A 27,117-nucleotide genomic window follows, 5' to 3' on the forward strand; every position below is an offset into this window, starting at 1 on the left:
TGTACATTTTCAGCATAGTGGTATAACAAGTATTTGTCGACAGTACAGGTTTTGCCACTTCAACTCACTGCTGTGCAGCAGCAGGACTATGGCACAGGGAGACAAATGTGCAGAAATGTCTCGTCAGCTTCATCCACACGGAAGCTTAGACACATTTGTGTGCTTCCAAAGTGACTTAATTGGTATTTGGCATTTATTCCTCTTAGCACATAAATTCTCAATCTAACAGCCAAGTTGAGCTGTAGCAATTTTGTGCTTGTGAAAAAAATGGGAACACAAAAAGCGAATCCCACATGACAAATTTAGTCATTTTGAAATGCTAACTCTTAAGAAAGGTAAATGGAGAAGAACATCAAAGAGAATAGCTGCTAACCTGTGGAGAAATCCAGGGCCTGATAGGAGCCACGTGCAGCAATTTGCAGCAGTGCCAAATCACACTCTATGCTTTTGGACAACACTGTTTTTTAAATGGACTTCAATGCTCTCTATATTGTTTTCTTTTCCACTGCAGATCCTCAGCAGCACCTTTAGCACAAAAGGGTGCCTCCTGCTTGAGGCACACAGGCCAAAAACCATCCCACATATCATCAACAAGAAAATTACACACATGAATTGTTTCCAGCCTATTGATTTACTCCTTGATCTTTGCTGCTGTGATCGCAGTCCATGCCAATGGGCCCTAGGCCATCTGAATTAACAACATTCTTTCAGAAAATGGTATTGTATGGAGCCACAATTGTTCTGTGCATAATATCTGAGATCTCACAAGTTTTTCTTAAGGCTGGTTAGGTTCCACATAGGTATCTGCCAGCACAGATATGCTAGATGCTCGGACATTCACACGGTTCACCTGAGATCTCCCTAGTGAAAAAATATAAAACTGACAAGTTCAATAAGTAGCCTATGAATGAGCATAACTCTCAGAATTCAAAAGTTAGTAATTGTGGTCCAATTTATTCCAAAATGAATTCAGAAAACTTTGGAATCAACCGCGAACCTGAAAAGCCCTTCTTTTCAGTTGGCTGTTGCCTAAATCTTTCCCTCTTAGCAGCTCACACGTAATCTAAAAATCCTGGGAAACAATTGGGGAGCACAGGTACAGGAGGGTATTGTTTCGGATTTGCATTTAACAGAACTAAAGAACATTATGCTAAGTGGGAAAGGGGATGTCCCAGCAGCACAGTTCAGTGGGCTCTTACATGACACAGTTTCAATATGAGCATTGCTAGAGGGATCGAAAACTAGTCTGGTGATTTTAGGACATTATTTGAGGGCACAGCAGTAAGAGCCTATGGGATCCCCAAAACTACTTAGTGGGTATATCAAATGAAGAGCTAGGTAATATGTGGAGTGCCATCTTGGCTAATGTCTTCCTTATAGGGTGATACTGTTCTTAATCCCAGTATTGATGTATGAAGTAAAACAAGGGAAGAAGCCTGTGCTTACTGGAGCCTGGCTTTTGCACTGGGCATTGGAATGCTGGAGAGTCTCTGCTTGACGGTGTTGGCATGAGCCAGTCTAGACGTGTGTGCTGATGTGCATCTCTGCCTCTGCTTCCCTGCCGTAGTGACTGGGAGATGTGGCACCAATCTGACCCTTCTGTTCTCTGGATGCTGAGGTGTCTCTGGGCCTTCTTACAGCCAACTGCTCAGCTTGCGGGACAGAACTGAATTTCACTTGCATCATTCTTTTCACTAAGGGATTATCAATTTTGGAGTTTTGGTAAACACAAGCGAGGAAAGAGACATGGTACAAGAATACCTACAGATATTAACTACACTATCAGAAAATATCATGAGCTTAATGCTATCTAATGCTTTTGAGACAACATTATGAGGTAATAGGTGCCAAGGGGTTATCTGGCAATACACCTGCAACAAAGAAATAATCGAAGATGAAAGCCAGTCTGAAACTAAGAGTTAGCAACAATATCCAGAAATGAGCCTGTGAACACAGCAAGGCAGCAGAATAGCAACTGGAAACTGTCAGTTGGTCCATTGCTGTGGCTGAGACCACACATCTCATGCAGTTGTAGGCGTGCTGATAACAGAAATATGTTAACAGTTTGACAAGATTTCAGAGAAAAGGATGGGGGAAGGGGTTCCCTTTGGAGCTCAGGACTCTCAGGGTCTGTCCATGTCACTCTTTGGCACCTTCTGTAAGTTTGAGACCTGAGGACCTTAAAAGGACTGAACCAAATTCTTCCTTAAGCTATTTCTAGATGCAAAGGTGAAGCTTTGCAGCAGTCAACCAACTAAGTAGAGTGGCAGCAAAACTTGGCTCAAACTCTTTAGCATAAGTAAGTAATGAAAGAATGGAGAATATACTGCTCTTTGTATTTTTGGAAAAAAAGTAAGGGTGATTCTGGGAGGTTTGGGGCAAAATAGTGGGAAATGGAATGACGTAAGCAAAAATCAAGTCAATATAATTAGAAAACAAAATCCTGCTAGGATGCAGGACTCCAAGGAGTTCTGTTACCAGAGTGATTTAAAAATAGGAGAAAAAAAATGACTAATCCTAAATTGAAGGAGAGTATGAAAGTGTAAATCTCCATCTTTAATTTCTAGAAGAAAAAATCTGAGAATGGCTCTATTTAGAGAAATGGCCAGAACTATTCTGTTTCTACAATGGAATTTTTGCTTGACTATGAAGAAATTAAAAACGTCAGAATTTGTTTCCATGGTTCTCGTTCCAACTTCAAATACAGTTTCCTGGGTTTATGTTTTTCCACTTTTCTAGGAAAAAAAGGAAAAAAGAAAGCCTTCTCTCACCTCTCACTTCCCCATGCATACATTCTGGATAGTTAAGCAGGTATTTCATCGGAATGTTTGTCTAACCATGTTAGTAATTAAATCCATGAGTTCTGCCAGTCACATGAACTCAGCATTTTATTTTAGTTCAATGAGGAGTTACGTAAGCATTTATAGTCTGAACTGCATTCGTCGCTGTTTGCAGTGCTTCTTACCACGGGATGCATTCGTCCTGGGTTTTGCCTAATTGCAAGGACATTTGTCTGTTTGTGGGAAGGCTTAAGATATGCTAAAACACTTAAAAGTTTCAAGTCACCAATGTCAATTTATGTACCATGCTTCATTAACTAAAACTAACCCCCTTCACGTAACAACTCAGAGGATCAAAGTAAATGTGTGTAGCTCCCATTAAACACAGCAGCATCTTACCTTATTCTATCATTATTTGTTACTGTGAGCTTCAGAATTAATAATTAAAAACAACAATATATAAATAATAAAAAAATAATACATAAACACACTGTTAGATATTGCATAGAATATTATATCACTAATAAAATGTGTAATTTAAAATTATTTGAACATTTAAAATGAAATGAAGCAACCTATAAAGAGGAGATGATATAAGTTACCGTTGACAAGGAATTTAGTGCAGTGCCTCATATGTTTGGTGCAGTGATCTCATGTTTGTGTACAAGATCCTGAATTTAAAAACTTGTAAAACAGAGTTGCTTAGGAAGGCTAATAACTTCTAACATTATTATACAACATATTAATTTTTCAGTCACAATTGTATTTGATTCAAACTACGGGGAGAAGAAAATTCACATCCAAAACATGTATCATAAATGTTTTGTGAAGGTTGGTGTTTGGCGTTCCTTTAACACATTATCTTCTGAATTGCCCGAGCAACATCCTCTCAAAATACCTTTTCAAAAACATCTCCCAGAATAAAATGACAACGTGATTTGTTTTCCATTCGCCATCTTCTTTCTGCTATCTCTATATAATAAACAACTTCCTACAGACTTTTATTTTCAACATTTGAGGTTTGATGGCAGAATGTAATTTCTGAGAAGCAGATGAACTGAAGTATTCACCATTGCTGAATGAGCCTGCACCCAGCAGCCGTTAACTGGGACATACATAAACAGGAATATCAAACGGTGGTTTTGCCATGTGATCTCTTCCACTGCACACACAAATATAGAACATGACCATAAAAAGTAACAGAACATGCTCTCTGCTAAGTAATTTATTGCAGTTGATGCTAGATCGGTATGCCAGCTGGAATTACCTTCCCAGCTCCTACTGTTTTCACATATACAGATAATAAAGGCTATGCACTGCAGCAGATTCCAATGAAAAAATATCAGCTTTATTATCAAGGAGCAAAACTCTGCAGAAGCAGCTTAAGCAAGCTGAACCGAAAATGTTGCTAGTGACTCACAGAAGGATCTCAAGATCTGAAAGAACACTTCAGCCTGCAACATTTTCACAGAGGGGAAAATTTTTGCTTGTTGTGTCATACGTATTTCTCTTCCTTCTTTGCTAAGCACAGAAAAGTCTAAGGATCATGATACACGTAGGAGCTTTCTTTTAGTTTGAATTCCTTGTTCATTAGTTTATAAGCTGCAAGAGCTGAGCTAATTTATTTTTGCAGGGCATTTTCCCCTCCCCTTTTTTTTTTTTTAAAGGCACCACGTATGACATCCCAACATGACAGGAACTCACTAAATCCCCTCAGTCTCCACACTGCTGTCTCTGAATGTCTGCAAAGCTACTATGCCATAATCGCAGCCTGCTGGCTCATTCACAGCTTTACATTATAAAGCAAACAGTCTAGACAGCTGAATGACAGAATTACTCTCTTTTCTCTTGCATTTATAGATATGCTGTCATCTTCATTTGCTTTTCTCTACCCTGTGCATTCTGATACACTAATGACTAGCTTTCCTGTTTGGATTCCACACTGACTCTGTGGCTCTAGGCTGTAAATACAACCAGAGCCCAGATGACATTGCATCAATAAAGTCCTGGGGGGGAAGGACCCCTGATTCTTTCCCTCCCTGGCGTTATCTGGTGTTAACTAGCTTTTTCAAAACTGTTAACCAATACAGCTTTGCAAAAGGATTCTTTTCCCCACTGAGACGGAGATATAAAAAGCCTGATGCTTTTTGTGCTGTCGGTCTCTGCAGTGGAGCATGCTATTCAAGTTGCATACAATAGGCAGCCTTCAACTAGTTTCAGGTTGTCTGCTTTATAGCTGCATGTAGGACCGTGCAAAAAGTATGTGCAAAAAAGAGGAGAGGAATTAACAACTGTACAGTTTTGGATGTCTATCAAAAACCTATCCAAAAATGCACCTAACAGTCTTCACTTTAAAAAACTTTCAGTAATTGGATTGGGTTTGTTGTCACTGAGAAATGAACCTTAACCTGTAATATTCCTGCCATTGTAACACATGTGTCACCTGGCACTTCCTCTGACCTAAAAGATAATTCAATGATAAAAAAATACTTTTTTTTTGCCATCAACAAGCTGAACAATTCTATGCAAGCCTGATAATGCCCAGCTATACATGTGGCCAACTGTGGTTATATTTATGGCAAGGTTTTTATTATTTGTTGCTTTTCTTAATGCTTCTGCAGCTGCCGTTCTGGATTGCAGGAGAATCTCTTTTTACACTTGTTCTTTTTTTTTTTTCTTTGCTTATTTTGTTGCCATTTTAAAATGAAAGTTTCTGAACTTTACAGCTGAAGAAATATCAAATTTTTGACATCAGGTTCAGAAAATGTTAGGGGTAAAATCGAGGAGAAGCCACTCCAATTCCAATTGAAAAGCAGAGAAAATCAGACTGGTAACACATCACCAAGTAGTGAGCCAGAGCTTTAACTTTCACCAGAGGGGGACAATGCCAACAATGTGGAGCACTGCATTACTTTAGTGGCCATTGGAGATTGTTCATTGGGGAATATTTTACCAACAAGCACAAAGAGTTTTCTGGGCCTCTGGGTGCGACTGTGTTCACAGCCAATATAAATGACTTCTTGAGGCCTGTACCAGTGGGAATTTTGCTGGTTCTCTGCAAATCATGACTCACTTTTCTCTCTGAGATCAGGGACAGATGGAAAAACAACGGATCCCTTCCCTTGCTTGGAACTCCATAAATCAAAAGTCTCATCTGGCATATCTGTGCTTTTATTTTTCTTTTTTTTCCTTGAGTCCATTAAAAGATACTGATTAGTAACACTTTCAATTTGTATCTCTATGATCCACAATGACAGCAAAATTTCAATAATCCATCCTAGTTGCAGAGAGCTCAGATTTGAGAATACAGAATCTAGTGAACTATGAGCTACCAGAAAAAGACAGAACTGAAGGCTGTGCAAGTAGAGTCTTCATTCTCTGCACACGCACAGAAGGAAGGCTGGAGAGCAGTCCCACAGAAGGGCTGCCCAATCATTGTTCCCAGGACTCACACAGTGCTGCTATCCAAAACTCTGTGCCCTGCCGAAACCACAAATGACATTTCATTTCATTTCAAATGACATTTCTTAACAACTCCACAGTCTCCCTGAGCCTTCTAGTTGTGAAAGCTTACCACTAAAGTAAATAAATCAATTTGATCTAAAATGCCTTTTCACTTTCTTGATGAAAAGCATTGCCTCTTCCAAAATCAGAGCTCTGAGAGTATTCAGTCTAGGGGCTAGTATTGATCTTTTTTTCTTTCAATAGCTTATTCCCTAACTTCCAAGTCTATTACACAACATCCCTGTGGGGTAGCAAGAAGTCATTATGTTGCCTAGTGTCTTCAGCTTCCGGAGAAAAACTGATCCTACTTACAGCCCTATAATGGAAACCTCCTTTGCTTTCTACAGTGATGTTATATGTATTGGTTCAGAAAAATTCCTTCACTCTGGTTATTGTAAACCTTCTGGTTATTGCAGTACCATGCTAATAACACTAAAAGCAAGCATCTAAGTACACTGTATAAAGTAAGAGATAGAAGCAAATGCAGGGATGATACAAAACATGCAGGAAGACAGCCTTTAGATGCAGTGACTCTTGAAACTGTAGGTCAGTTTTCTTACCTCTTGAGGCTCTTGACATTGAGATGCTAACACCAGGAAAGATCTCTGTGCTTGGAAAGCAGCACGTACCATCTCTGCCTGTAAGGAAAGGAGATAAGTTAAATCTTAGCCTGTGACCTCCAGTACTTCTCTTTGGCAGCTCAAAGTCAAGTGTGACAGCTCAAACTTTTCTTGCTGTTTCTCATCTAAATCACAGCAATGCTGACTGGAAAAAATGTACTATAGTGGCTTAGCTATATATATATATATGAAATCTCAGGTTAGGCTTCCTATCTTCTTCAGATAGGAAATAAAACAAGTTGATATGCAGCCTTTTGCTTATCATTTCTAAGATAAGTCACGGAAGGACTTCATTTTACCACTTTGGAGAATGTTCAGACATTTTAATGGCAATGTAATGGCAGTGTTTATAATCAGAGTGCAAGATAACAACTTACTACTGCTGAGACCTGCAGCCTGCAAACTTTCTGTTGAATGATACCTTAGGCTGTAGTGATGTTCAAGAAGAGTTGAGTTTGGCATATTTATTGAGAGATGAGCTGTTAACTCATTCCTTTCCTGTATTTCCCTGTGCAGACCCTAAGACTGATGGCTATGAGAGATGAGGGTGGCTGAGGATTTTTGAGCAATTTCCCCCCACTGAACTCAAGAATTTGGACTAAATCTGCATCTGACAAATTTGTTTTTGAACACTACACATTTTTCTTCTATTATGAATGATGTATGTTGTTTTGAATCTAATCAGTATTTCAGTATTACCTATATCTTATTCAAGTGGATGAGTAAAGACTTAGAATGATGAGTTATTAGCAAAGAAAAGAACTATTCATAAATAGTATGTATTAGCTATATAAAACCAAACCAAATGCTGTTAAGTTAATCTAATATGAATGAGTACATTTATGATCACTTTGTGAAAGGGTGGGGAAGTTCATGCTATTTGTCTTTGAGGTTCCTTCAGTCTAAAAAGAAAACAAGAAAACTTTATGTATGGGCCTGTGGGTATGTATGTGGGTGCAACTTAAATTACATTACAGTTAGGAAGTTCAAAGTTCAAAGCCAAATGGTGTTTATCTATCTTAAAATGTGATGGCATGAATAAAACTTAATCTGTTAGGATGAAAATCACTGCAAGGAAAGGTGGTAAAACAGAGCAACTTGGACACTACTTGTGTAGAAGGGGGATGTTATGTTCTGACAAGCTGAGATTTGTAAGAAGGCAGTCAACTCTATAAATGGATAAATAAATAACAAGGGAAATTATATGAGTACAGGAAACAACTTTTTTGGACAGATAAAAATACTACCAATAATGGCAAGATTTGGGTTTTTTTAGGCATTTCAGAAGACTGACTTTTGGTACAGAAAACAACATGCATGCTATTTTAAGCTTAATTTTTGTGCATAAGGAGGACCTTGCAGAGCAGCTGACCAAAAAATAATATCCGAGGAGGAGTGATTATGAATGGATTTAGTTCTTCTCAAACTGCAAGATGGACAAAATAAATCTACAGGCCAGTATTTCTGAAGGGCCAACTTGTGGAAAATAGAAAAGTCAGTGAATGAAGATGAGTGGCCTGAGGAATTCGATTAACTGAATGCAGAAAAGAATGGATTTGCATTAATAATGGAAATAATCTGCACATGCTGGACGAGAGAAGAATTAACCAGTCTCTGGATGCACAAATGACTGAAGCAAGATACTACGTACACAACCTACAAAGAGTGAGAAAAGGCCTTGATTATCAAGGAGAATTTGGTTCAGAGATTATAAAATAAAAAAGCAAGGGAATGAAGGATAAAGGCCTTGTTGGTCTGTATTACACAGAGAAGTAAAACTAAGCCATAGGGGTTTTTTTTAGCTACTGGAACAATAAAGAATGCAAGAGATGAATTGAGGCCATGGTCATGAGCTGAAGAGTAAGTTGAGCATCCTTACATTGTTCTTGATGTATAACTTCATAGAGTCATAGGATGCCTTGTGTTGGAAGGGACTTCAAGGATCACCAGGTTCCAATCTCCCTGCCACAGACAGTTGCCAACCACTACATCAAACATCTGATCAGACTGCCTGGGACCCCATCCAACCTGGCCTTAAACAGCACCAGGGATGGGGCACCCACAACCTCTCCAGGCACCCTGTTCCAGCTAACTCAGAGGGTGAAGTTCAGAAGGGTTCTTCCAAATTCCTACATAGAGCCAACGCTATTTAAGACAGAACTTTGAATGCTGATAGATCACAAAACAAGAGTTTGAAAATAAGAAGTCTGGCTTTATTTTTTTTTTTTTTTTTTTTTTTTTAATACTGCATTAAATCCATACTTTTGGGTTCCCATTTACACATTAGACTGAGTAGAACTTCCTTCTCCTCTCAGAGTATGACGTAACAATTGGTTTTGTGCCTAATTTTTCACTTCTTTTCTGCTGATGCTCTAGCTTTCCACATTGTTTTTATTACCCCTTACTTATTGTAGGGCATTGGAAACATTCAGTGGTCAGTGCACTTGTACTGACTGGTGATACCACATCCCCTGAGATTATCCAGCCCCATAGGCTTTTAGTTGTACAGGGGGAAAAGCACTGATATTTCTTACCTTTGAAATTAAGTCTTAATCAAAGGATTGTGCTAACACAGGTTTTGAATTTTTACGAGCCCAATTTCAGAAGACTTCTGCAACAAATACTTCCTTCTTTCTCCAGCAGCATTAAAAATGGGTTTCTGAGTTTAATGTTTCCAAACATGCAGTATTTCTTTCCATGCATCCTATCGAAGTATTAGAAGATCTTCTTCTAATTAAGAATTCATTAGTTCAGTTTATCACCACCTCAATTCTTTCAGTATTTGAAATGTGACACTTCGTTGCTACTTCCTTCTTTTTAGCAAGCCGGCTGTGTAACCAAGCAGAAGCACTTTTTAATATGGAACTGACTCTTTCATTAGACCTCCATATCCATTGAAGTCTAGTAAGTGAAAATGGACCAGAGGGATTTTTCTCAACAGCTTGTGCTGCTCAGCCAAAAGATTGCCACAGAATAAATCAACGGAGATTCTTTCAGTTATAATGAATGATAGTAATGAAGACTGAGTGTCAAAAATGTACGGAGATTGTGAGTAAATTTATCAGAGTAGACCAGAACACAAACTTGCACACATTTTTCTGCAGATAGAAATGGGATATTTTGGAGCAGCAGATAAACATTATCTCAGAACTTGGAGCAATCCTTTTGGCATTCTTGGGATTATGTACTGATACAGCAATCATCAGATAGATTCTGCAGCTGAGGCAAACATTTTGAAGGAAGCAAGTGCTTCAGAATATTTCCTATTCTGCTAAAGGCTGGAGGAGATGGCTGTGACTTTGGGCTCTAATGCCCAGACTGCCTGCATGCTATTCTCCTCCTCAGTTTCCCAAACAGTAAATTGTGGAAGAAGCTGTCTTAATCCTCTGCCTAAGGTGTGCTTTATAGTTGCCTTAGCTGGTTACTATGACTGGAACTGAAGAATTCTGATATGTCAGGCCAGTTCCATTCCTGTTGAAATCTGTGTCTGTCTACAGGGAGGGGCCTCTCCATCAATGTCACAGTAACAGCATAGACAGACCTCTTCACAGTTCAGCTTGCAGAAATTAATGGAGAAATCATTTGTCCTTAAGATGTCTCTTTCTTATTTTAAACATTTTATTTAATCTAAGTTGCCCATCACACTGGTATCCAAGCACTAATGAATACAAATATTACTTATGTAACAACAGTTTGGCAGCTTACAAGAGGAAGACAAGCACGTGCATTCAGATCTCGTTATGAGTAAAGTCAATTTTTGGAAAAAAAAATAGTAAAATAAAATAGAAATAAGAGAAACAAGAGATTTCCTTATGAAATTCAGTCAATAAAATTAATCTATTGACCTGATAATATAAATTGGCAGGTGTGATTATATTTAATAACGTATTTCCTCAGTCATAGCACTAAAAAGCATAATGTAAACATCAGAATTCACTGAACTTCTATACTTGGAGAATACTACACATCTGCATATATATACACTCGGGCACTAACAGTGATAATTTGCAAATCAAAATACAGATATATGTACATTTTGGATTTTGAAAATACCCACAATGACTTTGTTCTGAAACAAAATATTAAAGAGGACATTGGGAAGGAGAGTGAGGATTTAGTTAGTGGCCCGGAGTTTTAATCACAGGTTCTGCAGCAATCATTTGGGGTCCTCTGGGTCTAGCAAAAGACACAATGACTGTTGGCAAATAGCAACTACAGATGGAACTTCAGCCTTATGGGCTAATACCCAATCTTTCTGTGAAGGGAACAATACTGCCAGAGAAGGAGAAAGAGTTCATCTTCTACATTCTGCTTTCAAGAGCCTCTACAAAGTGAAGTGGAGAAGTGGCTGGTGGCTTAAATGGAGAAGCAAGAAATGGAAAAACAATGGTGTTTAGAGTAAGTATGGGGCTGCCATAGAAACTACCTAGGCCAGCTGAAGAGATACTATTTGTTTTGTATGGTTAATTGGCTGATATAGATTCCTTTTTAGAATTGAGCCCAATGCTGAAGTTAGTGGCAGTTCTCCAAGCAATGCACTTGATACAGGAAAAGAAAAGAAAGAAAAAAAACTATCACCTTTTCTTACTGGTATATGCAGAAAACAGGGTTGAAATTGTGGTCAAAATTGAAGTCAGTGGGAAATTTGCCATTGATTTTGATGGAGCCAGACTGCACCCCAGATGTTTTCTTTTCTATTTTCAGTGACAGATAAATTTGGCTACCACTAATCAGCTGTCCTGTATTTTTATAGTGTTTTCCAGTCTCCATAGCTATGTCTATATTAGGTAATTTTTGCTAAAATTTCTCAGCATTGCTTCTGCCTGTCCAGTACCAATCTAAGGTTAGAACAGGGCTGGTCTTTTAGTTGTTTATATCTATTGGTGTCTTAAACACTGTCATTTAACTGTGCACAGTGCTAGCCAACGTTATTTATTTGCTGTTTCAGAGAAACATCTGTATCTAAGTTCACTGATTTTACCTTTCAGATAGCTTGACTGTGATTTAAAATACTTAGAGCTCTTAGAGCTCTTACTTCCAATGAAGCTAATGACCTAAGACAGATAGTAATTGTTTGCACAAACCTTTATTCACCTGTCATCTTAGTTGTCTGTATGACATGAACTGTGTAGATGCAGGGGAGCAAAGGAGTACTTAAAGCCACATCAACTTCTTTTACATAAATTACAAAAATATTGCCTTAAAGAAAGAATACACAGTCTCTTTTGCACTATAAAATTTGCTCCAGTGTTCTAGAATTTATGCTCTACCAGTTTTGAGTGATGTGAACAGGGCTTATTGATCTTACAAGACTGTTAATTTTAAAACCTGAAGAATGTCACTAAAATGCCAGCTTTGTTAAATAATTCTTCATTAATTTGCATAGCAGAAGTAGTCAATTAGTTTCTTCGTCTGTCATTTCAAACAGATAAATATTTGGCTGGAGGGCCAGTAAGACTACTAACTACTGCCGAGCAAAAAAGTAGATCATATTCTTCCAAAACATCTCTACTATCCCCCAACCACTAGAGAAGAAGAACAATACCAGACCAAATCTGTACTAGTTGATGCTTTCTAAAGCTCAGACTGCTTTTTTGACTTCCATATTCTTCAGTTCCATGAATCTCCTTGCAAATAGCCAAAAGTATCTCCTGACCTCTGCTCCTCTGCTCCTTTCAACTTTCATAGGGAAGTTCTGAAAGCAAATGTAGAGTACTGATGGTTGGAGATTCAAGAAGATTCAGTATAGAAAAGTACTGAGAACTGTGTGCAAGAATTAATCCAGACATTACTGGAGTTGTGATCTACTTACAGACTAGAGGGTTGGGTTTTTTTGTTTGTTTGCTTTCAATACCTTTATTTTGAAGATTTTCAAGAATTCAAGTTTGCCACTAGCATTGCAATCTGCTATCTTCTGCAAGGAGTCAGTTACCTGCTAAAGAGTTCAAATCTACCTCATTGCATAGTGTACAGCTCAGGATCTGCATTTAAAGGACTCCCCAGCAGTGGAAGTAAAAGACGGTACTGGCACATTGCAACCCATGATCTTCCAGTCTCTGGGGCTTATCTGAACATTCCCAACATTGATTCTCAGCTGTGAAGAACTTGTGTTGACACATTCTGCCTTTATAATACATAAATACTGATCATCATTGAAAATAACCAAACAACTACAAAACAAACAAACAAACAAACAAACAAACAAAACCAGCTGATAAAAACATCCAGATATTTTAAGAACAAATATAAAAACATCATAACAAATGGATTCTTTACGCTATAGAGGAGACATCACTACAGTCCATACTAGGCCAGCATTGCTGATTTGAGATTTTAATAACTAAAGGCAGTCATAGTATATTTCATGAGATATACAATATGTGAAGCAGCAGCCAGTGATCAGTTGGTTTTGACCTGCTTTCAAGTTGCCTCCAGAATTCCTGAGTTGAAAGGCTAGCACTGTTTCTCTATTTCTGAGAATGACTACTCAGAAAATGATGCAATTTTCCAAGGAGAATCAATTAATTAATGATATTATGAGAATATTCTTTATAACACATCAAAGGATGTGGCATCCCAAAATAGCAATTTTCTTTTTAATCAGGGAGGGCAGAGAGAAAGCACCCCAACCTGCACACACATTTACAGAAGTTAACCACAGTCTTTGAAGAAACAGCTCTTGTAGCTTCACATCCAGACTACCCTGCAAAAGCAAGCTTGTTTCTCAAAGAAAGATGGGAAAGAAAAACCAACTCATTCCAGGACTTGATTAAAGAACAGAAATCATGGTACATTCAAGTCTCACAGACTCCCAAAGCTTCTAGTTTCTGCTATTACTTGGAGCTGCACTCTGTATCTCAGAAAACATGTATTACTTCCTGAAATCAATAGAAACTACATAGTGTGTACCAAATAGATGAATTCTTTTTGCCTCAATTTTTACTGGCAACTGCTCTTCACACATCCCTTGAGCAGATGGGGGTCAGAAAGTGGGACTGGGGGAGCAATGTCCCTCCCACTGTAAGTGAAGATCAAGTGAGCGACCACCTGAGGAACCTCAACATTCATAAGTTCACAGGTCCCGACAGAATGCATCCCCGGGTGCTAGGGAATTGGCTGATGTAGTCGCCAAGTCAATCTCAGCAATATTTGATCGCTGATTTGATTGAACTGTCAGCCTCACCTCTGTGCCAGGGAAAATCATGAAACAGATACAGTCTCCTGGAAGCTATGCTAAAACACACTGAAGAAAGGGAGGTGATAAGAGACAACCAGCATGGCTTCACAAAGGGCAAGTCCTCCCTGACCAACTTTGAGGGTACTGGTGGATGGCAAGCTAGACATGTGCCAGCTATGTGCCCTTGCAGCCCAGAAAGCCAACCATATCCTCGGCTGCATCAAAAGAAGCATGGCCAGCAGGTTGTGGGAGGTGATCCTGCCCTTCTACTCTGTGCTGGTGAAGCCCCATCGGGAGTACAGCATCCAGGCATGGAGTCCTCAGTACAGGAGGGACATGGACCTGTTGGAGTGCATCCAAAGGAGGGCCACAAAAAAAATCCAAGGGTTGGAACACCTTCCCTATAAGGACAGGCTGGGAGAGCTGAGGCTGTTCAGACTGGAGAAGAGAATGCTCTGGGAGACCCAAGAGCAGCCTTCCAATATCTAAAGTGGGGCTATAAGGAAAGAAGGAGATAAACTCCTTAGAAGGGTGAAGATAGGACAAGGGGAAATGGTCCTTGATAGCTCAAGGGGAAATGGTTTCAAAGTAAATGAGACAAGATTTAGACTGGATGTAAGAAATGTATGATAAGGGTAGTAAAGCACTGGAACAGGTTGCCTAGAGAGGCAGTGGATGCCCTGTCTCTGAAGACATTCAAGATCAGGCTGGACAGGGATCAAAGCAACCTGATGTAGCTGTAGGTGTCCTGATTGCAGGGGAGCTGGACTGGATGATCTTTGACCTTTAAACACCACTTCCTACTCAAATGATTCTGTGACATCAACAGTCCAGGTATACGTGGAGGCTGGATCTCAAGCTCTCTGAAAGGAAAGATGCATGTTGATGTGATTGAAAAGTAAGCCTGCAAAAAGGTTGTTCTTTGAACAGAGTATGTACTGAAGCAACAAAAAAGCATTTCAGCCTTAAAGATCTCCCTCAAGTTTCCAAATCAATCTTTCATTGCTCTGAGCTCTGGAATAAAACACAGTTAAATGCCTGAGACAAAAAAAAGCAAATAACTGAACTGTTTTGCAATTCAGATTAATTATAGAAATACATCCACTTATGGATGTCAAGAGACTAATGGAAGTGAGCAGTGGCAGTGACATGTTTTAATCTCCTCTAATGGACTCTTTAACATTCAGAAATCCTGCTACATGGATCATACAAATCAAACTGGATAAAGAGGCAATACAGATTTGTAGCCATATTCTATCTCATCATTCCTGACCGTATTCCCAGCTTATTAAAAACAACACTGAAACTGCACATTGGTTTCCCTTGTGGCTTAATTTTCATTATTCACTGAACTCCTTTTTGCTAGAAACTATCTGAAGAGCCAGGTTCTGAGCTCATTGTTTGTTTTTTTTTGCTGACTGCGATGAACAGCCTTCTCACTTTCCAGTCCTAGCAGTTCTATACACTCAAAACATTTGCAACCACCAACTCACAAAATAAAAGCAGGGCAGGGATGGGGAGGCAGGATGAGTGAGAAGAGCGTATATGTGCTCTTCAGAAAGAATGAGACTGAACATTACAAAAGGCTTGCTCATAGCCTATAGCAACAAATGACGTTAATCAAGCACAGGAGATAAGTGTCACAGTATGGTACCAAAGAAGAAAAAAAAAAAGTTAAAAAAACTCAAACATCGATGGATGCATATTCTGCAGCTTGAAATAAATGAGCTTACATAGCGTTACAGCTTCAATTTGAAGTTGTAGTTCCTCCTACAGCAGTAAGAACCATGAGCGTTGGTGTCAATAAAGAAAGAGTTTTCAGTCACAAGAAGTTCATCCTGATGATGAAAGCAGGAATTGTCTCTCTGCTTCTCTGTCTCAGTTTTCCTGATGCATCAGTATGGTCTGATTTGTGAGTGGCTCACTGCAAATTACTCTTGTAAGAAGCCCAGACCTCACTTTTCAGAGGTGGAGTAACTAAAGATGACTGTCACCTACGTCCTCGTAAGCCCGGATTCCTTTGAATCAGAACAGTAAAAGACTGAAATCTGAAATCTTATCAAGGCTTCTGACAACTCCCTCATGGGCCTTGGGTCTCTGCCATCTCCATGTCTCAAGTCCTCCCCAGTAATCTTCTCCGTGGTTTCCTCTAAGATCTGTCCTGCCCCATGACTTTGCAACAGGCTCACCGAGAAGCAGTCACACTGTGTTTGCAGCTGCGAGTGCAGCTGGTCCGCACACAAAAAATACCTGTCATTTGGCTAACTAATTTAGTCGCATAACTTTATTACCTTATGGCTTTTGGTTAAATTGCTGCAATGTTCTTCAACTTGTGGGGCACTTCTGCCTCTAGGTCTGCAGTCTACTTGTAACGAGTCCATAGAAAACCACCAAGAAGAACAGTTTTCATGTCAGCAGATTCAAATTTGCTCTTAAAGGGCTTCAATGAAAACATTTTAGAGGATAATAAAATTAGCATGAGCTAGAGCATATAATCAGGTCTGACTTAGAGACTTAAAACGGCTGGACAAACATGATGGAGTTTTAATTTCATTTCCCATTCTTCTAAGACTTCCCACACAAATCTTCCTGATACCGTTTTTCAGGCATCCTTTTGAAATCAGTCTTATTTTACTGGATAACCACACACAGACATAATTTCTGCTTTAAGGGTATTAGACTCTACTCCAAGAAATGTCCTCTGATCAACTCCACTATGAAACAAACATATTTGAATTTAGTTGGGAACTACTCCATATGCAAAGAAGCAAGCTCCATGAAAACAGGCTATGAAAACTGTTTGACAGCATTGAGTGTTAATGTTTTCTTATGTTTCTGACTGAGGGAATACTCTATGGAACATCTTCATTGTATATTCTGACCAATACTACCCTGTATTTGCAGGTGCATGTTTCTCATGGCAGCAATACACTAATTGCCCAGTACTGATCACCATGTCATGTATTTTTCAGTATGGTCTGTTAGACTCTCTTCCTTGTCTTTTTAAGAGAAAAAGCAGGCTGCATTTAGTACAATGACATTATTGAGAAACTGTGAGCTCAATCCAGTTTTCATCAAAATTAACAGAAAACCTCCCAGTCTCTCAGGGATTGTTGGTTTGGACAAGCCAGGCCAGGTTATTCATGTTTCAGAGCCATTATTCTTGCCAACCAGGTGTCTTTCAGTTAGACAAGTGTTACCATGCCTTCACCTGACCCAGTAAATCCTGCTTATTTTGTAAGCCAGATCCAACCCTTAGTCTAGAAATGAAGTCATCCCTTGGAGCAGACAAATCAAAAGTTGTAAAGCACCTAAAAGTGGTAATTGCTCTGGATTAGCCACTTGGCTTCATTGTGTATATTGTGTCATATTTAAGCAAACATTTTTCATAGCTTATATTATGAACTATCTTGTTGTACACGTGCAGGGTGAGAAATATGATTGCATTATCATTAAAAATCAACTCTAATATTGCTACGTTCCCAAGGCTGTTTTTTCATCGCATTTGTTTTGGTTCTTTCTGTTTGTTTTTGATTGTAGTGGATGGCAGTACTGTTTTCTATGCTTAGTTTCTTTCTTTCAGCTGTTTTGTTGGTGTATAAAAATACTTGTCTTTATTTATTTATTTTTTTTTAATTCTGTTTTTTCCATTCCTGTGGTAGCTACTTGGTTTGGTGTTTACTTCATCCACCAGAAAATACCTCGCATAGAAATGCAAAGGCAGCGTGACAGCAAGCTTCTTTTTGGGCATGTTGACATCATCCTCTTCTCTGAGCTCTAATTCAACTTTCAACACAATGCCTAAAACCGCACAGCCTCTGGGCACAAAAGAACAACACGAGAGTACACTTGTGCATTCTGTTGCCCTGTAAGCAAATTGCTTGTTAATGAGGAATCAGCCAGATAATGGGGTTGATAGTCTGTGCTTTGATTAGGTAATATGAAGTGCAGAAGTGTTTTTTGGTGTACCAGAGACAGCACATCCTGTTCAAAGTTCAAGGCTATGAAAGTCATTGAGTAACTCATCAACATCAAGCACAAGAAAAGACAAGATGTGGCTATTTCACGTGCAGTAACTACTTTTTGGATGAAATGAGAAAGCGATGATTTTTTAACTTTGTTGACAGTCCAGACTGGAACTGCGCTTTTCCAAGAGCAAGTATAAAGATAACTCATGAAATGTACCTCATTAAAGATAGCTCTTGCCTTCAGATGCCTGACTGTATTTACACGGAAAGCGTAGAGGCTTTCACACAATAGATAAAGAAAAGAGAACCTCTGTAAATATAAGCATGCAAATAAAATTTCAGTAATGTGAACGCTGCTTCCCTTGCTCACAATAGTAGATCAGTGCATGCACACAGAGAGCCTCTGCAGATGGGATAACATGCTGGAAATTTCTGTTCCCCTGCTATTTGTTTGTGTATTACACATGTAAATCAGTCATATCTTAACTGTCCCAGGAAGGAGCAAGCCAACCAACAAAGTTTTTATTGCTGGGCACTCCGATGTATGCTCCACAATGTTGCTGGTTGTCTGTCTGAGCTCTGCATGTCAGCAGCTGGAAATTGATGATAGAGAGGAGGAAAAAGATATCAATATTTCTATAGTTTTCCTTTCCAGGCTAAATAGCTTGGATGAGAGAAGCAGGAACATAACTGAATCCCCTAGACAATATTTTCTCTGAAGTGGTGGGGTTGGGAGGTTAGGAGATTTTTACAAATATAAAATAATTAAAATAGGAAGTATTAGTCGATTTGTTTGACAGGAAGGCTGTAATTCTCCTCTGTTCTGTATCACATAAAATATCATGCTATGGACATTTTATGTTATCAGTCCTTTTCCTGTGGAACTAGTACATTCTCTTCTTATCACTATGTCCCATCTGGGACATTGTTCAAATTCAAGCCGAAGTATCTTATCACTTGCAGTATCACATAAACAAAAACAATGTGAAGAAGTTCATCACAAAAAATCTGCTCGTGGCCTTCTAAGATCCTGCTTGCTCTGCTGTGACATGACAGAGCCCATCAGACATGAATGCCCAGGTTCCTCACCGGGATACGATCTGAAGACAGGCTGTGTCTCCCACAGGCAGCTCTTCATCATCCTCAGCACATTTTCTGTAGTGGTGGATGCGCCTGGGCAAGTACTGATAGGACTACATTTTGTGATCGAGCAGTCAGCCAGTGCTGTCTATCTGCTGATTATAAGAACACTGTCTATACTGCAGACCCACAATCTATCCTCTACTGCTTTCGAATTCCCTCATTTTGACAGAAGAATGGTCCTATGTTGGCACATATGGTCAATCAGCTTCAGGGTGGCTGTTCTAAACTGTAATAGCTGGTGACAGCTTTCAAGACACGGGTATGTCAGGCCAAGGACAGCTGGCTGGCAGCAGTCCTGGCCATATTCACTCTTCCACTGACTTCACATGATCTGTAGTTGTGACATGGACAGAATACAAGTTCTTCATTAATTCTATGTCTAGGTACAGCTTCATAAATTATATGCCTGTAGGGCACTTTGCATGCCACAGAAGTACCCATATAATCACCAGGTCTTTCTGCTGTAGTGACAGGACAGCCAAAGGATCTCACCCTAGCCATTTACAGAGGTAAATTTGTTTTAAACAGACTGTGTAAAAAACCTAACTATTCTCTCTGTCTTTAAGTGGTTAGTTTCCGTACTGCGGTTGACCTCAGAGATTCAGCATTGCTTACACTGTAATCTGAATGAGAAATAAGTTGCTTTCAAGATTGAGTCTAAGCAGAACGCTTTTTTGATAAAATAATCTTTGTGAAATCCACTGTGCTGCATGGAGCCAGGAGCTAGCTGCTAGTTCTCTCTTTTTTGTTCGCTTTCAATAGACTGTTTCAGCATGCTGAAAGAATAGGAGTTGGGCTCCCCAACGGATATTAGTTATGGCTGTGTTCTTCCTTTCACCAGAAATACAAACCACACAATTCTTACAGCAATCAGCACAAAACACATCATGTTAAATCCTTTATTTCTGTAGCATAATATAAAGTCTCCCTTTCTCTCATATTACCATTCTGGTGAGTCAGGTATGTGAGGTTTTCTAGGCAACAGGTGTTTTCTGAAATAAAATACAATCTTCCCTTCAGCTAATTATGTGGCAGAGACAGCAGCTGCAAGTATAATGCTGAGGACACATAATAAGACACCCAGAAGAAAAATACTCCTTGTTCCACTTGTTAAGGTAAAGCACAGATGTTGCTGCTGTGATAAGTATGAGCATAAGGCAACCACAGTCTGCTTCATCCTGTATATTCAGAATCTAAGATTTCAGAATATTTAATAAGCTGCAATCAGAATCACCAGTTTCTTTATGTAAAGGGAAGTTGTTTATGTCTAATCTAATAGTCCTAACATACACTCTGTGCCACAGTTTGCATTACACTATCATCAACAATATGCTGCAGACTATGCACAGACTTGAGAGATAAATTATAAACATTTTTGTATATGGACTCAGTGATAAGTGTCAAATATGTAAATTAATATGCTTACTGATTTAAACATTTACAGACACCATCAATTAAAAAAATAATAATATTACAAAAACTTCCAGTCATTTAGAAAGTTACATGCAAACGTTTTTATTGCTTAGTCTTGGAGTGCAGTACTGTGCCTATTGCTATCTACCAGGTTTAGACTGTTGAGAAATCAAGTGCAAAATAATGGTGCCTTGTGATCTTTATGGCCAGAGATAGAACAGATCCTTTCCAGGGATCAATTTCCTGCTCAATGAGAGGTATACTTCTTTTGCTCAGCTTGGTATTTTTCCCCTTATTTATTTTAAGAGCTAAGTACACATACAGTATCTTATAAGATACTGGATAACTGTTAAGGTGAAGAGGCTTTCAAGTTAAATTGAAGCCTGGCATTTTCTGAAAACATCAGGATCCTCAAGAGTCATTTCATCTCCTACTCTCTCTAGTATTTTAGGCCTAACTAGGTCAGAATCTCTACCCTGCTAACGAGAACATATCATATCACAGAAAAAGCACAGACAGAAGAATCCCAGAGCTCTTGCTCTGCGAACAGACTGTTACTTTGGCTGCCTTGCAAAGTATTTATTATGTCCTTTCAATCCCAGTTTCCTGTAGAACTACATGCTTTTCTGGCTACAGGGGTTTTTTTATGTGGAGCAGCAGCTGCAAGGAATTGGGGAACGATTAACACATGTGGAGAAAGGCCTGCTTGCGTGGATCTACTAGATAAAGTCAGTAGCTTCATGCTCCTCCAGACCAGGCTCAAAGTGACTGTATCTCTTCTGCGTGTGATTTCTTGGCAAGACACGTATAGATAAGCTGTTGTGAACCGCAGTAAAATGAGCCCATTTCTTTCATTCTATCACTAACAAATTTAGAGAAGACAGTATTTAAAAAAAAAAGTAATGAAACAAACAAACTCTGATCACAAAGTTACAAACTGGTTTCATCATGAAAATACCATTTCACTTTCTTGCTATGATATACATGGTAAGAAAGAGACACTTTGATGTCTGATGGACCCATCTTTTAGTTTTCTATGTTGTTCCAAATGGAAGAGATACGAGTAAAAGAAGAGAGTCAAAGCTACATTAAGTGGTATGATGATGTAGATGCTTAGCAGACACGTCCATGAGCTGGTGCCACTGCTCTGATCCACCTTTCTTCCTGTTGTTTCTCAGTTGCTGACACTTGTTCTTAATTATGTTTGTTCCTGTCCTGCAAAGTGCTTAGCAGCCAACAGGACAATTCAACTTGCTTGCACCTGAGAATATTTAGAGGTTTTGTGTATTATGGTGTTTGATTTTGGGTGTTATAGAAAAGTCTCTTCTCATGAATGCAAAAGCCCTTCCCCAACCAAATGCCCCCAGTGTGTTATGCCAGTATTATCAAGAACAAATAATTCAGAGAACTGCCATTAAAATTCTCCTTTACTCAGCCATCAAAGCTGATCACACAGCTTCCAAAATGTGTACGTTTATAGTATGGGCAGAAAATTTGAGTAATACTCACATGTGTCTTCACATCGCCTTCAAGAATCTTGCTGTACCTGAGAAACTCAGCAACACTTCCATTCAGCAGCCTATCAAAGGCCTCCACGTATGGAGCTATGCCTACAGAAGAAGAGCATTCCATTATAATGGGTCCATAAAGTAAACTTGTATAGGACTTCCCTGTGTAGCACATGGAGGGGAAATAATAAAGAAATGGGGAAATAGCAAAGAAATAACTTAATTTCTGCTGTATTCATTGATTTGTGAAATCAGTGAAAAAGGATGCATTATTCTTATTTTTTCTAGTTTCTAAAAAGGAAAAATACTGCTCCTGGTAAAACTTGTCAAGGAGCACAAAGAGATTTTACTTTGCATACTGTGGGATGCCTCTTTTGTATTAAAATAACAGGTGCTAAAGTAAACATCTCTCAGCCTTTCAAAAGCATAATGGTGCAACAAGGATGGTTGTCTTAACAAAATTCTATTACTGTACAAAAAACAAATATTACTCCCTAAAAAGAATCTGCACTGTCCTGAACAACTGTTTTTATACTATCCACCCATTCCTGAAGATTTCTGTATTGTTTGGTGGCCATTAATAACAAGTAATTAAATTTCCAGCATTTAGAATTTACTGACAGTCAGTTTAGACATTGCAATCTCCTTATTTTGTTGTGTGACCGTACAAAACAGGCACTGGAGAAAGAAGGCTCAAACAAATCTTCTAGATGACACATCCCTCGGACTATTTACGTGGTATATATTCTGCCAGAAAAACAGAACTATTGTGCTTTATATAGTATAAGGAGCTGTTATCTGATGGACAATCGGAAGAACAGGTGGGACTCAGCTTCTTACATAACTGGCTTTCTAAATCACTTTGTGTGATATCCTTTAAGAAGGAAAAAGAACTCTTTCCTTCAGCGTTTTCCAGCCCTCTCCTTCCTCTCTAGCACATCCTCCTGTCTTGTGGGTGCATCAGAACTTTTGTTAAGTCCAGCATGAGCAACGCATACGTGAATTTATGGCATTTGTAGCATCTGAGAGAACATGGTGAAAATTCTTTCCAGCCTCTCTGCCTGCATAAAAAAGCCTGGAGATTGCTCTGAAGAGGTACCGGGCTTTTTTCAGAGAGAGTGCTTTAACCTACTGCATCCAAATTCATAATCTTGAAAGCCCTCTTTAATTCCTAAGAGTCATCTGGCTCCTCAACAGAAAAAAGAAGGGCTTTGGTAATGGGAATTTGCAATGGCCTGTGCAAAATAAAAATGTAGTTAGACAACTAGGCGGGATTTCAAGGCTTCTTTTGTTCTCTTGATGTCACTCACCTTTAATTCTGAGGAATTTCTGGGCTTTCTTCCATATTCAGTGCTTGTGTGTAAACCCCTCAAATGACCCAGGCAACAAAAGGTTTTAGTTGTAGAGATGCTTTCCAAAGCCTATTTATGTTCTTTGTTGAAATCTGTGCGCGTCTCCAAGAGAATCATTGTAACCTTTTACTTTAGAGCACACTTTGAAATAGCAGTTCACCAAATGGCATTTGTGCTATGCAGAACTAGAAAGCGACTGCTATTTTTTACTATTCAATACAGCTAACTCCCAGGAGCATTTACTAGAGTGTGCTGTGAGTTGTGCAGAGCAATTGAATGATTTGTTTGCAATCCCATTGTTGTAGTGCCATTTAGGAAAAAAGGAAAAGCACACTACATTCCTCTCATGTTCCCCACTATTTTGTTGTTTTTTTTTTTAAAAAAAACTAAATTAAAAAACTCAAGCTTATTTTTTTGGGATAATTCTAATTATGGAATGGTCATTTAGGGGAAGAGGGTGTAGAAGAAGAAAGCAATGTATCTCCATTTCCACTAGGGACTTCAGAAATGTCACATTCTTGGGCAGAGTATCTGTTTTAAAGTAGAAAAAGAGCACTGTAAGACTGTCAGCTCTGCAGTTGTTGTGGAGACTTACGGGAGCCTCTGCAAAGTAACAAGAGCATACAGAATTATGTTTGTGGCACTGTTTGTACATCAGTTGTTCCAAGTGAAAAACGGATGCAGTCTGTCCTGACTGCATCAGCAAAAGCTGATTCCTGAGTCTCAATGTGAGCCAGCTCAGCCTGGGCAGCTCCCCATGGTGCTGCTCTTATCAGTTTCTTGCTGCTGCTTCTCCCAGCAGGTGTGGTTTACAATCTCACTCACACAACACTTGTCAGTCAGTTTCTTCTGAGGACCTGCTGAGGGTTTTTAAGGCTCTGCTTCCCTGGGGGGGAGGAGGGGTGAGGCTCTTCATCTTTCTTCGATTTGTAGGGTAGGCTAAGGATATGCTGATTTTCTTGGGGGTGAATTGACCCCCTTTGTAAAAGCAGCCCTGGTTCTGCAGTTCTAAGCTTTGTGTTAGTAGAGACTCACCCAAATTGATTCATTGTAGGATCAAAGCCAATGTTTTTGAAAAATGTAGACTTCTTAGTAGCAATCAATTTACTTGTGCATGGTTCATATTTCTCCATTACTTTGCTAAGGCTTACAAGCTCTCTGGATTTTTTCCCCACTGTACACATTTTACTACTGAAGCTCACTCTGACCAGCTAAGTCCCCTGCTCTGGAAGCCTGGAAGATGCTCCCTTCCTGCCACAGAAACATTGCTTTCAATCAGCTGCTCCACAGCAACTGCTGGCATTTAGGCCTATAGCATGTGTAGCCACATGTGTTGTTGGATAAGGGCTGGCATACAGTTACAACAAAGCAGCTGACATCACACAGTAACTTGCTTCTGTCAATAAGGGAGCTGCCTGCAACTTCCTACTTTTTCTGCAGCATTCTGTATACCAAGTCCATGACAGGATGTGCTCTCCCAGGAAGAAGGTGGGGAAGGGCTAAGGAATGTGCAAAGCAACTGATGTGAAGATTAGACAGGGACATATGCAGGGATTCTGGGTTTAAAAAAGCTAAATTAAAGCTCCTGAGAAAGGAAAGAGGTACTTCTATTAAACCAACATCAGTACTACCACTTTTATAAGGTTATTTATCCTATAGACTGCAAGAACAACAAAAAAAATTAAGGGGTGGAAAAAATGATTTGGCAGTATGAGGTAGATAAATGAGGACAGGTGTTTTTTTCATGTATCTCCAGTTAGTGCTTTGGAGATCCACTTGAGAAAGGAGAGCTCAAGAGTAATAAAAGTAAGGCCAAGGATGTGTGGCAGATCTGAGTGAGCAAGCGCTTATGAACAAACTCATATTTGATTAAGGATGGTAATCGATTAAATCATGGCGCACAGCATGAAATTCAGAGAGCTGGAAAATAGACTCGGTGTTTATACTGCTGACATCTTTAGCAGTATTGATGCTGTGCATTTCTGAGACGTCTCATTTCTTCTGCTAACTGGGCTCAAGGAGATGTTATGTGGTGAGTTATCTACAACAATATAAATGCTAAAATCGAGAGAGCAATAAAACTTGAAATATGGACCACATATTTAAGAGGTATGATTAATATGGAATTTTCTAGGCCGTGTATGTTTGTAATCATGCTTAGAAGACAACACACGCTCTTCTTACAAGCTAGATTTCTAATAACAGAAAGAAGTGATACTTCAAAAAAAGAAACTTACTTCCATTGACACCGTTCATCGCATCACACTCCATTCCACCAGATCTCTGGGAATCTGAAAATAATGATTCAAGTCGAGTCACTGCTTTCTCCAATCTCTCCATCAAGCCATGATTCTCTGCCATTCTAAAAAAGTCATTCAGGAAAGAGCATTAGACCCCTTTGAGAAAGCCCATTCTTTACCTCGTGTTCTACTCATGGCTTTATCAACATTTATGGTAAAAGCTCCTTTTTGTACTATTGTCCTTCCGGCTGCAGTGAAGCAGCTGACAAATGAGAACTTACTTATGTTGATCAGTGCTCAGCCTTCGGTTTTCCTTGTAAAAGGACACAAACTACTGCTGGTGTTGGGCAGTCTGTACTTGGACAGTTTGTGAAATCTTTATAAATGTGTTTGGTAGAAACGTATGCCGGCAGTGATTTGCATCAGTCAGTTCCTGGGGCAAAAATACAGATTTGATTAAAACTTGATTAAAAGCCAGCCTTTAAGAGTCTACCTCCTGACATTTCTAAAAATACTCGCTGAAATCTGCCTGGGTCTTCTAGACTTTGTAGTAAGGCTCAACCACTTTACTGAGTGACTATCGTGAAGAGGCAATTTTGGTTGTTCTTCTGGTGTGATTTCCCATCTCTTAATTATTTTTCTTTTTCTTATGAATGCACCTGATGTCAATCAGTGCATCCCAAGCTTTTCAAATCAAGCACTGATTAACATTTGGAAAGAAAAAACCAGGAGCCTACTTGCACAGTGCTGCAACAGTGATTTGATGTAAAATGAAATAGAAATCAGGCTACACTTTGAGCAATTTGCACATCATTTCATTTCTCCATGAAGTGATTGTCTGTTTTCTTACATGTGGGGAAGTGTAGGCATTGACATTTCTGAATGCTAGCCAATGTCTCAGGGAACACTGTGCTCTATACGCTACAGACTAAGAAAGTTACGTAAGTAAAGAGAAAGCTATGTTTAAATCTCCCATAGTTTAATATAACAAATGGTCTTAACTTAAGGTTGTGGGTGTTTTATTCTGAGTGACATACAGTAAGGGAGCCGGTGGTGATCTATGGCTCTCGATGAAAACGTGGTCCACATGAGCTCAAGCAGAGCCCCCACACGACGGCTTATATCCCCTACCCTATGCAATATTTTTCTAGTGAGCAAAACAAATAAAATAATGCTGCTTCAGTGTTCCCTCGCCCTGGGGAGAAAGTGTAAATTCTTTTATTAAAAGGAGAGTAATATGAAAAGAAAGGCTTCTGATTTAAAAATCAGTATTTGTAATCTTTATAATCATTTTTATATTGAAAATTTAAGCGTGAGAGAAGCTATGAGGATGGTGGGAGCACATGCAGAGCTCTCATGTTGAGTCATGCTGTCAAACAAGGTGGGGCTTTCAGGCTTTGCCCTATAAATGT

At 39.1% G+C, this 27,117-nt stretch overlaps 1 protein-coding gene and 1 long non-coding RNA gene across 7 annotated transcripts in view; one reads left to right on the top strand and one right to left on the bottom strand.

The window, feature by feature from the left end:
- Positions 1–27,117, top strand: part of LOC122155032 — a 103,359-nt gene that overhangs the window by 29,657 nt on the left and 46,585 nt on the right. The gene's annotated exons all lie outside the window — the stretch shown is intronic.
- The window catches only part of CAP2 (cyclase associated actin cytoskeleton regulatory protein 2), a 64,232-nt gene that overhangs the window by 27,152 nt on the left and 9,963 nt on the right, over positions 1–27,117 (bottom strand). For 2 of the 5 annotated variants that reach the window (XM_042808706.1, XM_042808708.1), the window contains exons 2-4: positions 25,703–25,827; positions 22,115–22,215; positions 6,845–6,922 (exon numbers count right to left, since the gene is read on the bottom strand). In XM_042808706.1, coding sequence (XP_042664640.1) covers positions 6,845–6,922; positions 22,115–22,215; positions 25,703–25,826 — 303 coding nt within the window. In that variant the 5' untranslated portion in view covers position 25,827. Of the gene's footprint in view, positions 1–6,844; positions 6,923–22,114; positions 22,216–25,702; positions 25,828–25,986; positions 26,139–27,117 lie in introns of all 5 variants that reach the window. The other 3 variants (XM_042808709.1, XM_042808710.1, XM_042808707.1) reach the window with 2 other exon arrangements.

The sequence above is a fragment of the Centrocercus urophasianus genome, unplaced genomic scaffold (assembly GCF_019232065.1).
Source record: "Centrocercus urophasianus isolate 14NV4802_14NV808 unplaced genomic scaffold, USGS_Curo_1.0 seq_11, whole genome shotgun sequence".
Lineage (NCBI taxonomy): Eukaryota > Metazoa > Chordata > Aves > Galliformes > Phasianidae > Centrocercus > Centrocercus urophasianus.